This window comes from Sciurus carolinensis, chromosome 3, assembly GCF_902686445.1.
Source record: "Sciurus carolinensis chromosome 3, mSciCar1.2, whole genome shotgun sequence".
Classification (NCBI taxonomy): Eukaryota; Metazoa; Chordata; class Mammalia; order Rodentia; family Sciuridae; genus Sciurus; species Sciurus carolinensis.
The window spans coordinates 50,381,992-50,395,063 of NC_062215.1; the positions used below are offsets into that span (position 1 = coordinate 50,381,992).

The window sequence follows — 13,072 nt, forward strand, 5'->3', positions numbered from 1 at the left end:
GAGGTGGTTTAAGAGCCCAGGCTCTGGGGCCAGACATTCTTGGTTTACAGCTCACATTCCCACATGAGCAAGTTCCTCTACCTTTTTGTGCCTTGTTTCTCATGTGTAGATGGATGTGGTAATGGTACGCAGTGTGGGTACCCAATGTGGTTGTGTGGATTAAGTGAGTTTTTACAAATGAAGCATTCAGAATGGTGCCTGGCGTCTAGTAAGTACCATTGGATACATGCTACTCTTAAAGGTCCTGTTTATTATCTTCTCTTCCTGTTTGAACTTGTGACTAGAATTTAAAACTCAACTTGGACATTGCAGACGTTTCTTTTAAAGAACCTCAAGCACTTTTCTCTTTGTATGACTTTAATACAGGTTCTCCACATATGATTCTACCTGCCAGATTGCCCAAGAAATTGCTGAGAAAATTCAACAACGAAATCAGTTTGAAAGAAGAGGTGAAAAGACATCCAAGGTAACACCAGGAGAGAATTAGTCTTAAAATGATTTCTTTGAGCTTTGAGGTCTGAAAACCTTCTTATATCTGAAGGGGTGTGTGTGTGTGTGTAAATCTTTGAAATTTATTTTCTGTGTTGTAGATTTTATCCATTTTCTAAATTATGAATCTTCCCAAGATGTGAAATATTTCATGTTTCACTCACTGAATTTTTACATACCTGCAGTGTTCCTGGGCCTTCTGTTGATGCAGTTGGTAACTGCCAGCATCATACTCAAGTTTTGTTTTTTTTAAATAATGTCTTCGTATCCATTTTTTATGGCCTCCTTTATTACACATAGTCATGGCTTTTCTTACTCTGTTTCATTTCTCCTTCTCTCAAAGTAATTTTGTGAAACATTATTTTAAAAAATGTTGTGCTTTGCCTCAATTCCCACTGCTTCTCCAATAAAAGAACTCCAAATGGGATTTTGAATAGATATGTAACACATTTATAGATTAAACTGAGGAAGATTTACATTTTTACAATAATATTTCATTTTATTCCTACTCTATTGTTACTATATGCCAGGCACTGTGTTGTATATTTTTTTAGATTTTGTTGGTCTTGTTAATGTAAATTTTTTTTTTTTTTGGTACTGGGACTTGAACTTAGGGGCACTCAACCATGGAGCCACATTCCCAGCCTTTTTTGTATTTTATGTAAAGACAGGGTTTCACTGAGTTGCTTAGGGCCTCACAGAGTTGCTTAGGGTCTCGCTAAGCTGATGAGGCTGGCTTTGAACTCTCAATCCTCCTGCCTCAGCCTCCCCAGATTCTGGAATTACAGGCATGTGCCACTGTGCCAGCTATTAATGAAATTTAAAAAGAACAATTGAAAAAATTCTATCTGGTTATTACTTAAATTTAGGAATGCCCTGGAGTTTTTTCATTGTATGATTTATAACTATTGAATTCTTTTAAGTAGTCTTTCAGTTATTTCTTTTAACTTTTCTAAGTAGACTATATCTATCTACACATAATGGTACTTTTGTCTCCTTTACAGTTGATCATATAGTCCTTATATGGTTCATTAATTTGTCTCATTGCCTTGACTAGACTGTCTAGACCAAAGTTAAATGATACTGCAGTTCAGGCAGTAGTGTTCTATTTTTACTTTTTCTTTTTTCCTTTACTTTGTTTTTGTTTTAATTTTTCCCATACTGTATTAATCATATATTTATTCTATTTTTAATCATTAACACCATAAGCTTTATATTTAGGTTGTTTGGTTTCAGACTGATCTTAAGGTACTAGAATAATTTATATTTGGCAATATTATATTGTCCTTTTTAATGTAATTCTGAATTTGTTTTGCTAATTTTTTAAAAAAGAGTTTTACATTTGGGCTGGGGATGTAGCTTATTGGTAGAGTGCTTGCCTAGCAGGCACAAAGCCTGGATTCAGTCCCTAGTACCACAAAAAAGAAAGATTTTTGCATTTATAATCTTTGAGTGGGTTTGATGTATGGTTTCCTTTTTTTGGTTATCTCTCTTGGTTAGTGCTTATGACCAGGGCCGTGGTATCTTAAAATATGAATTAGGTTTTCCACCTTTTTCTATGTTCTGGAAGCTTCTGTTTAATTATGAAAATGGAACTTTTTCTTGATTATAAAGGTATCATTTTCTTATAAAATGATAAAAAAATTCCCTTACTTAATAGATATTCACAGTTGGCATTTGGTATATTTAGTTCCTGTATTTTTTTCTGTTTGAGTGACATTCTATTTTATGACTTGATTTTTTTTCTTTTAATAAGTTATGATGGCTGTATTTCTATGCTAACACATTGAACTTTGAGTCATATTTTTCCATATTTTAGAGTCATATATGTGCATGTGTATGTGTATTTTTTTTTTTTTTCTTGGTACTGGGCATTGAACCCAGAGGCACTTTACCACTGAGCTACATCCCCAATCCTTTAAGTTCTTTTTATTTTTTTATTTTTGAAGCAGACTCACCAAGTTGCTTAGGGCCTTGCTATTGCTGAGGCTGGCCTTGAACTTCAGTCCCTTTGCCTCAGCCTTCTGAGTTACTGAGATTATAGGCTTCCACCACTGCACCAGTTTAGAAACATATGGCTTTGTACTCCTTCATCTCTTTAATTCTGTAGACTCTTCATAGATGTGGTTGTGTTTGTTGCATGTGTGTGTGTGCATGTATGCGTATGTTTTGAGACAGGGTCTTGCTATGTTGTGCAGGCCTGTCTCAAATTCCTGGGGCAAGTGATCCTTTGATTTCAGCCTCCCTCAAATGCAAGCCATCGTGCCCAGTTTGTTGTGCTTTTTTTGTTTATGTTGCTCTTTACTCTGTAAATGAGAACCTGCTTTCCTTGACATTCTCCCATAAGTATTGTGGGTGGTTCTTCCTTGGTTTCCAGAGGTTTTAGAATAAGGTCACACTTTTTCTTGGCTGCTGATACCTTGGAGGGTTGCTTGATGTGTATCCCTTAGCCAGCCTCTGACTGTGTCCTTGGCTGTTCTAAGGAAGGGGCATTTGCTTTCCCCTAAGTTGTGCAATTGCTGCTTTAACAAGGTAGTGAATGAAACCTGTGATGTTCTACCTTTTTAACGCATCTCTGATTTCATCCAGGCTTGAATATGTTTTCATTTAAATGGGAAGCTTGGTTTTTACCTTTCCATATTCCAGAGAGCTCTCTCCCCACCCCTCCTTCATCCTTTAATGTAGCGCTTTGGAGTCACAAACAAAAATTTCCTCTGATTCTTTAGAATGATTGGAGAAAATTCACACAGTCCTGGAGAAAGAGTCATGTGTGGTTAAAATTCCTCTAGTATGGAAAGAACACATTGCTGTAATTGTTCAAATGGTTTGAAAATATACCATTCTGTTCAGAGACTGGTCAGGATGGTAATGGGACTTGATGCCATGTCATCTGAAGCATGGTTGAGGGAACTGGGGTGTTTGCTGTTGAATGAAAACATTAGGGAACACAGTTTCTTGCAAGGCTCCAGGGCAGATTAATAGGATCAATGAGTAGAAGCTCAGGGGACAGAATTTAGCTGAGTGTGAGGGCAAATGGACAGTTTCTAGTCAATGTCCATTTTTAGGTATGGACCCAGTAGCCACTTGAGCAGGTTGTAGGGAACATAAGAACCTCAGGTGAGGTGTCTAGACCAGGTGACCTTTGAGACTCCTTATAATCCTGAGTTTGTCATTGGGAGGCTAAGGATCTTTTCTAGCCCTTCCTTGATTGAATCATAATCTGTAAAGCCAAATTTCCATGATTTAAGTTAGTAGATTCTACATCTCACCTCTGGGTTTGAATACTTAGGATGTGTTCTTTTCTTTTCAGCTTACAGTGACAATCAGAACTTTGTTGCAGAATCTGAAGGACAAGATCGCCCTTTTGAAGGACTTATTGCTCAGAGCTGTGTCAACACATCAGATGTATCCATGTAAACATTTCCACCTCTTTTCTAGAGTGGGAGGAAAAGGAGTCTTATTTTAAGAAAGGAAGGAATCTGGGTGTGGGCTACCCAGATTTTTCCACAACTTGAGGAGGACCTGGTTTTTACACTGTTGCCTTTAATCTTGATTTCTGTTTTAAGTTCCTGTTACATGTTTTACAGTGAATATGCTGGCAAGGCAAACCCTACTGAAGTAAAAGAATTAACTTGTTTGGGTGTGAACTTCATAGGAAAGGAAGCTAATAAAGGTTTCTGTCAGTGTTATATTTACAGAACCCTGCATTGCTCTCTGTCCACTGCTTTGAGGATGACCAACCGCTGCTCCAACAGTGAAATTTCTTAGGCTGTGATTCTGTTTCTGGGATTTTCAGAGTTTGTAATGATCTGTTTCTTCCTGGGGAGGCCAATACCAGTAGAGATCATACAGCATTTTTAACTATTTATGTAGATTATTAAGATGTGACTTGTTTGCTGTATTATTTTTCCAGGAGCACAGATACTGCCCCTAGTTTGAGAGTTTTGGGGTGGAAAGTAGTAGGAACTTGCTTTAAAGCAAGTTGGGCCATCATCTTAATCTCCTCTCAACTGTCAAGTGTGAAAACCTTTTTTAGAAATTCATAATCTGATCAGTGTAGAAAAATATAGTGACCTGTTACCCAAATGAACCCTTTAAACCCAAGTTTATATTGGTATAGAAACTAACCTCAAATGGTCTTCTCTCATTTCTCTAAATTGTGAGTAGTTTATACCAAAGATCCAATGTTTAGTATTGACTTTGAATATGTCCCAACTTTAAATATGGGGAAATGTAGAAATATAGCTTTTCAGGTAAAGCAATTGAAGGTGTTTAAAAAATATATTTTTCCAAGTGTAACTCTTTTTATATTACCAGGAAGGTTGATTTAGATTAGTTTCATGGTTTTCCAAGTAAGCAATTATTAATCCACTAAGGTTTCTAATAAAAGTTTGATTTCAGTAAACAGTTGGGACCTTCTTTTTCACATAGTTGGAATATTCTGATACACTGAGTTTGTAACTTTACCCTCCATCTGGTATTATTTGTTGCTGCCCAACAACAGCAACAGTGTGTTATACCAGGAGCTTTTACTTTACCAGAATCAACATGTACTAAATATGTAGGCATCAACTAGTTTCACATGGTCAGAGATATTTCCTCTACTAAGTACTGGGAGGTCTCCACATGAGATCAAGTTGTGAAAACTCATTTTAGTGTTATCAAAAGCACATACATGAGAAAGGTAATTATTGTTTCATGGTATAATATTAGTACTTAGGTATTTGCTAGCTCCATTAAGATAATTGGCTAGTATTCATCTTATTTATATGCTAAATCTGCAGGGCAAGAGAAGTATATAAATTAAGAACTCTTACTTTTTCCTATTAATAATGTATGCTAGCTGTTAATTAGAGAGTATTAAGCATGCCACAGTAACAGCTGACTTTGTTCTCCTGAATACTTATAGTCTGACCATCCGCTGAAATCTCTTGGATTTTTGGTGTTGGGGTAATCTCAGAAATTACCTCCTAATTATTGAATTATGAACTGAACTTTAAAAGCACTGAGAAGAGTTGTCTAAAACATTACAAAAATATTTAGGAACTTTAATGTAAATAACCCAGAGTTTCCTGGGAGAAATAAAAAACACAACTGAAATACATCAGCTTTCTTAAAAATTCTATTTTTTTTCAAATAATTCCCTATTGTAACTAGCCAGCATTGCAGGGGGTGGCATGCAGATAATCCACCACATGGGGGCGCTCCTAAACCTCTGTCTTTATAGGGAGCCCATTTCTCTTGACAGAAGAGAAAGGAGGAAGCTTCTGTATTACAACAGCCTCTTTGTAATTCTCCTTCTGCTCCCCAGTCTTTCCATTTGCTGACCTTCTTCTTAAATATTTTAAACAATATTATAGCAGTTATCTTCCCGATTTAAGATACATCAGATAGCAACTTCTCATTCCTAGTAGTCTTATATTATTGGTTTGTTTTGGTGAGTCCTTCTCTTCTTTACAAAAAGGGCAGTGAGTCCGAGTCAAACTTTGCCCCTGAAGTCACTGATGCAGTTGGAAGGGGAAAGCAGCAGTCTAGCAGAGGAGTTTTTACACTGTAGAGAAGTATCTTGAGAACTTTTAGTAATTCCCAGCACTCCACAGCTGGGAGATAGAAGAGCCAGATTTAAACACAAGGCTGTCTGACCCCAGAATTAGTCATTTAAAACTGAATTCTACTTTAGTAGAAATAATACAGTTAACTGTCACCTGGCACGTATTCAACTAGAATTCTCTATTAATTGGCATGTTGCTGTAGTGCCAAGACAAATTCTTTTTATAATGCAAACCCTCAAGAACTGTATTAATCATCAGAAAGATTAAACAGTGTTCACTGTGGTTTATTAGGTATATACTTTATGATGTTGTAATTTCTGGAAAAAAATTTGAGTATAAATCACTTTTAGAGTGACTTTTTAATCCTTTTTTTGAGGCATAATTTATTTTGGGTGGCTTTGTAAATGTGAATATTTTGAATACCACATTTCTTTATTGTGCTGGATAGTTGAGAGTTTATGGTACTTTGCTTAATAAATTAGTGACTTTCTGCATTATGGAGTTTTCCAGAGAATACTAGGAATTGCTAGAAAGATAAGTCCTATGAAAATGCTTTCAAAACATTTCATGGAGTTTAGGCATGAGATGTTATGCTCTTTCCTGAAGAAGTATTCTTCTCCTGGGAAGAATGGATGTGAAATTAAAATAAAAGTTCTGTGCTTTTGAATCTGTTAGTTTGCAATTAATAAACCCAAATTCTACAGCCAGAGGGTTTAAAATTTCTGGAAAACATTGGCTTCTATTCACAGTGTTTCTTTGAGGTGAAATTATAATGGCCTCACCATTGAGAGAAGGTGCATGCTGCGGGAAGCTATGTGTGAAATTTCAGGTATGCCCAAAATATCCTCAGAACTCGCTTTACATGAAGCTTGTCCTTTTGTTAGCATTTCAAAGTCAGCACCTTTTGCCTCTTTAAAAAGAATAAAAATAATCTCTTTACAAAGGGATTCAATATCAGAAGGTATTTTGGTGCCTTGGAGAAGGCCTGGGGAAACAATTTTTTTAAAAATCTATAAATAACTTTTCCCAACTCTGTATTTTAGGGAAAAAGATAGGTAGATAGAGAAACATGGCCATCACTGTGTAATGAATGTGAATGAATGTAGGCATGGAGAGGCTAACTGCATCGACTCTAGAAGTATCCCTAGTGGCTATAGTGGAAGCAAGGTGGTTCCCAAATACTGTGCCTCGAATTCTGTGTTTGGGACAGAGTTTTCACTGCTACCTGGAAGCTTGAGACAAATAAGGAGAAGATAGTGTTTATATATGTAGAAATTTTCTGGCTTGTAGTTAAGTCACATGATTCTTTCTAGTTTTGATGTTAAAATCTCCTTGCTTTTTCTCCATAATAGTAAGAATAGATAGTTTTATTTGATTTCTTTTGTGGGGGTGGGAGCTATATCCTGTTCATACCTAGCAAAATGTATAATTGGTAATTCTAAATTAGTACTTCCCCTGTTCTCCAGTTTGTTTACTGGTTTATGAATCTGAAATAGGTGTAGTGGAACAACACTGACTTTGAAACTAGACAGAACTGAGACTGAGACTGAGAACACAGCAGTTTAGCCTTTCTGAGCCTTAGTTTCATCATCAATTAATTAGGATTAATCTTATTTTGCAAGGTTGCTATGAAAGTTGGAGAAAGTTGGTTTTTTTTTTTTTTTTTTTTTTTTTTTTTGTGGAACCCAGCACCTTGTGCTTGTGAGGCAAGCACTCTACCAACTGAGCTATATCCCCAGCCCAGGGAGAAAATATTTTTAAAGGACCTCACAGGACTAGCCCCCTGTTGTGGTGCATGTTCAATAAAAGGTAGTCACCAACACTTAGTAACTGTAACCTTAACTGAGGTGCTTTGCGTACAGTAAGTCCTTCTTGAGGATTACCTTCTATTTATTATTTATTATTTTATCATTATTATAAAGATTATTGCTGCCAATAAGAATTTGTGGATAGTCCTTCCTTTATTGAATTTATAATCAGGTAATTTGGTTCTATTAAAGCACATGAATAATGATGGTATTAAAGTTGTACTTGCAAAATGTGATCAGTACTTTGAGGAAGGTGAGGACTTGGCCTGGTACATAATAGATATTTAGTGAAGTTTGTTGACTTTAAAAAAAGTGAGCCATTAAAATCTTCTGGTCTCACAAACTTTAAACTGTCTCCTTGCAGCTCTTCTGTTATAGCATGGAGAAGTAATTATCTGCACCCTTCTTCCTTCTCCAGAGCAATTCATTTACAAAGTAAGACTTACCTACATTTTTAAGTCTTCCACTAAGTTTTAAGGAAACCCAGGAGCTGAAGTGGGTTGGTTTGTGGCAGGGATCCAAAGACCTGTCCACTCCACTGCCTCTTCAGGTCATAGTGTTGACCAGGTTGTAGCCAAGAAGCTGGGCTTAAGCACACTGGGAGTAGTTATTAGTAATGTGAAATCAGGATCTAGTTTCCTTTACAGCTTACGTTTCCATGAATTGCCTAGAATTACATTGAAAATCAGCTGAGCCAGTGACAAAGTACCATGTAGTTCTTTCTCCTCCTTATTCTATTCTTTGAATTTCTTCCTTGTTTATCCACCAATTTGGTGGGAGAGGAGGTCTTCAGCACCAGTCACTGATTGTGTGTCTTATTTTCTATTATCCTTATTTCCTCAGGTACACTCTTGTCCCCACTCCCCTACTCTACCCAACTGTCATAGCTATGTCCACATACATGCAATGTAGATTGTTGCCTGGATGATTCTTTGATCTCTTATTAACATTCTGTTTAGTGTCTTGTGTAGAGGGTCTGTTACTCTAGTCTTCTACCTCCCCTCACCCCAATTCCTTATGGCCTGTTCTCTCAATATATTAAAATAAAACAAAATAAAGAAGCAGAGTGTTCCTAATTGGATAGTTTCTCCAAATTTACAGAGAGTCTCTGGGAATATTCTGAGTTAGTATTATAGGTTGAGTGTGTCTTATCCAAAATGGGACTTCTGGTTCCATGCATTTAGATTTGTTTTTTTCAGATTGTGGAATATTTACATATACATAATGAAGTATCTTGGCATGGGACCTAAGTAAGCACAAAATTTATTTGTTTCATATACACTCTATGTACATAGCCTGAAGGCAATTTTATACAATATTTTTAATAATTTTGTACATGAAACAAAATTTCCCAGTATGGAATCTCCACCTGTGGTATCATATTGGTGTTCAAAAAGTTATAGATTTTGGAGCATCTCAGATTTTGAATTTTTGGATTAGGGGTACTCAACTTATACCAGTACTGTTTTTTCAGGATTCTAAGAAGTGACAAAGTAAAGTGGGCAGTGCTGGCAGCCCCAAAATGGAGAAACCTTTCAATTTTTGGTGCCTAGCATGATGTGGTACAGAAGGCCCTGACCAGGGGCAGAAAGAGTTTAACTCTACCCAGCTTTGCCGTTAACCATCAGAACAACTTAGCCGTGCTGGACCTTAATTCCCTGTCAGAAAAATGAATTCAATTTGGGGATCTCAAAGACCTCTTCCTGCATCAAATGTCTGTGATTCTCCACTTACTAACCTATAAAATATAATTAGCAAGTTTAATGCCTTTGAAATTGATCTTCTTTAGTTGTTGGTTCATTCTAAACTTTAGTTTGTTTTTACGTACAGTCCTGGGCATTGAACCCAGGGGTGCTCCAGCACCAAATTACATTCCCAGTCCTTTTCATTTTTATTTTGAGACAGGGTTTTGCTAAGTTGCCCAGACTGCCCTTGAACTTATGATCCTCCTGCCTCAGCATCCTGAGTAGCACCATAGCACCTGACTTAACATTAATTCTGTAACTAGTATTTATTAAGTATTAAAGATTACCTTGAATTTCCTTTATTATACAAAGTACTTTCTACCTCTAACTATACATTTTGCAAGTGATTCCTCTCTATTCCACTTCCATATCCTGCCCCATCTCATTCCTCATAGCTAATAATGTCAATGGTTAGTACTTCTCAGCCCAGACTTTTCTAGGCATGAAATATGTACATATAAATATGAAATTCTTTTGATGATAAAAGGATCATATTGTACAGTTAGTTCTGAAACTTTTGTTTTTATTAATTAACCAATGGCAGAGTCACACAATACAAAACAATGTTCAGTCTCCCTCATACTCTGAATTTTCAGTTTTCCTTCTTTAGGGGCAGTTATTTGTATATACTTTCAGAAATTTTTGTTGTATGTACAAACATTTATCTGATTTTTTTAATAAAGTGGGAGCATACAATTCTCCATTTAGCTCCTTGTTGCTATTACTGCTACCCCCTTTCTTGGGTTAATACTGTATTTTAGAGCTTATTCCACATCAAATAATTCATATGAATGCTCATAAATGCTCAAAAATGTTAATTGCCATTATTATCAGTAGCAGTTTTCCTATTCCTTTTTTTAGTCTGCAAAACCTTCCTTTGCACAAGATGCACTAGTTCCTTATTGGTGAACTTTTAGGATATTTCTAGTTTGGGGTTATTATAAATAATGCTGCAGTGAAGATCTTTTTTCCAAAGTCCTGGTATGGAGTATGAATGTATCTGCAGGAGAAATTCCTGTTAAAAGAATGTACTTTTTTTTTTTTTTGCTGGGTGAGGTGGCACATGCCTGTAATCTCAGCAACTCAGGAGGCTGAGGCAGGAGAATCACAAGTTCAAAGTCAACCTTAGTAACTTAGCAAGACCCTGTCTCAACATAAAATTCAAAAGGGTGGGCTGGGGATATGGCTTAGTGGTTAAGCTCCCCCCGAGTTCAGTCCCTCATACCCATTATCTCCCCCCCAAAAAAAAAAAATCGAAAGGACTGGGAATGTAGTTCAGTGGTAGAGTACTCCGAAAAAACAAAACAAAACAAAAAAAGTGACTTTTAAATTTTGTTAGATATATAGAAGGCAGTTTGGCAGTTGGTTGAACCTGTCTATATCCCCACTGTGAATTTAGGAGAATTCCTGGTTCCTTGACCCTTTCCCAAACTTTCTTGAGCATAGCATATTAGACAAGGCTGACTTTAGAATGTAGTTAGTAGTTTATACAATTTAAAATTCTCGTTTTGTCTTATATAATTTTGTGGGGGGCTGTGCTGGGGATTGAACCCCAGGGCCTTGTGTATGTGAGGCAAGCACTTTACAACTGAGCTATATCTCCAGCCCTTGTCTAATATGATTCTTATCACAGCTTCTGTTACTTCTGTAATTTGTGTGGAACTTGTTTTAGATGGAAAAGCCTTCTGCTTTACTGACAGTTTGCCATTAATTTGAAAGACATGGATATTCTTGATATTGCATCGATCAAAAGGATAATATTTGACTCTTTTATTAATACAGAAAAATAAGGTCATTGTTTTTGAGGTACTGGGGATTGAACCCAGGGATGCTGTACCACTGAGTCACATCCAGCTCTTTTTATTTTTTATCTTGAGACAAGGTCTTGTTAAGTTGCCCAGGCTGACTTGGAACTTGTGATCCTCCTACCTCAGCCTCCTGAATTGCTGGGATTACAGGTATGTGTCACTGTGCCTGGATGAGATCACTGTTTATTAGTTATAATTACTACTTCTTGGTTTCCAGGATAGGGTACTTAGTGACTGTCATCAAGTGGGAAATGGAAAAGTAATAGTAGTAATTTCACCCAGGGAAGTGTAGCATTCTGGAATGTTAAGAGAACTCATTTGTTATTATTTTTCTTTTTTAAATATCTAAAGCCATTAGCAGTGCTCAACTAGATTGTTTTGGGGCATTTATGATTTTTCAAACAACTGTTGTTGGAAAATTTTGCCTGGGTATGTTTACCATCTAGTCAGTTCTTTAATGTACAAAATGAGCAACAAGATTTATAGATTCCCTGGGCTATAGTTTTCCCATCCAGGCAATGTTGATGCTACTACTTGATTCTGTCAATTCCTCAGAAACTTTTAGGCCAGAATGCAATGTTTTTAACCCTTTTTAAGAGGAAAAGTGTAAATCCAAAGCGGCAGTCTCACTAATATCCAGCTATTATTACTAGGACTAGGTTTTTGTGGTCAGGGCTTGTTTGAATCACCAGCCTTCCATGTCTAATTAAAGAAAGGCCACAGCTAGGCATAGTGGTACTCACCTCTTATCCCTTCTTTGGTTGAGGCAGGAGGATTGCAGGTTTGAGGCCAGCATGGGCAACTTAGTGAGATCCTGTCTCAAAATAAAAAATAAAAAGAGTTGGGGATGTAGCTCAGTAGTAGAGCACCCCTGGGTTTCATCCCCATTAACACCCCCTGCCAAAAAAGAAAAAAAACAACAACAAAAAAAAAAAAAAAACCCAACAGCCAAAACAAGAAAACCAAAGGCCACTTGATAAAAAAGTAAAAGACAGTTAAAACCTAGTTGAAGTGTGTTTGCTTTTTGTGTTCAGTGCCAGCTATATCCTTTCAAAAGTGTTAGCTTTCTCTATTCTTTTTCTTCATGGCAGAAGTTTTCTTCTTCAACATTTCCTTTACTTTGTTTTTTAAAACACCCACCCCACACACACTCACGTACTCACACAGCCTTAAACCTAGAAGAACTTGTGTAATTTGTTTCAAGAAAGTGTATAAAACTAGATTTAAGGGCTGAGGGTGTAGCTCAGTGGTATCCTCAGCTTAGCATGCATGAGGTCCTGGATTCAATCCCCAGCACCAAAAAACAAAACTTTTGGATTAGGTTCTGATTTATTATTGTCATTTTTAAACCGTCACTTAAGAATTAGAAAGCTGGGCGTGGTGGCCCACACCTGTAATCCCAGCCACTCTGGAGGCTGAGGCAGGAGGATCACAAGTTTCAGGCCAGCCTGGGCAATTTAGCAGGACCCTGCCTCAAAATAAAAAAATAAAAAGGGCTGGGATGTCGTTCAGTGATAGAATAGCCCTAGGTTCAATCCACAGTACAAATAAATAAATAAATAAGTAAATAAATGAATAAATACATAAATAAATAAATAAATAAATAAGAATTGTAACAGCTGATTTGGTGTTACATATAAAAAGAGATCCCCAAATGTAAAGTAACTGAT

General features: G+C 36.6%; 1 protein-coding gene across 1 annotated transcript in view; it reads left to right on the forward strand.

Moving 5' to 3' along the window:
• Positions 1–13,072, forward strand: part of Stx8 (syntaxin 8) — a 248,723-nt gene that overhangs the window by 4,419 nt on the left and 231,232 nt on the right. The window contains exons 2-3 of the mRNA XM_047546175.1: positions 367–466; positions 3,800–3,894. Coding sequence (XP_047402131.1) covers positions 367–466; positions 3,800–3,894 — 195 coding nt within the window. The remainder of the gene's footprint in view (positions 1–366; positions 467–3,799; positions 3,895–13,072) is intronic.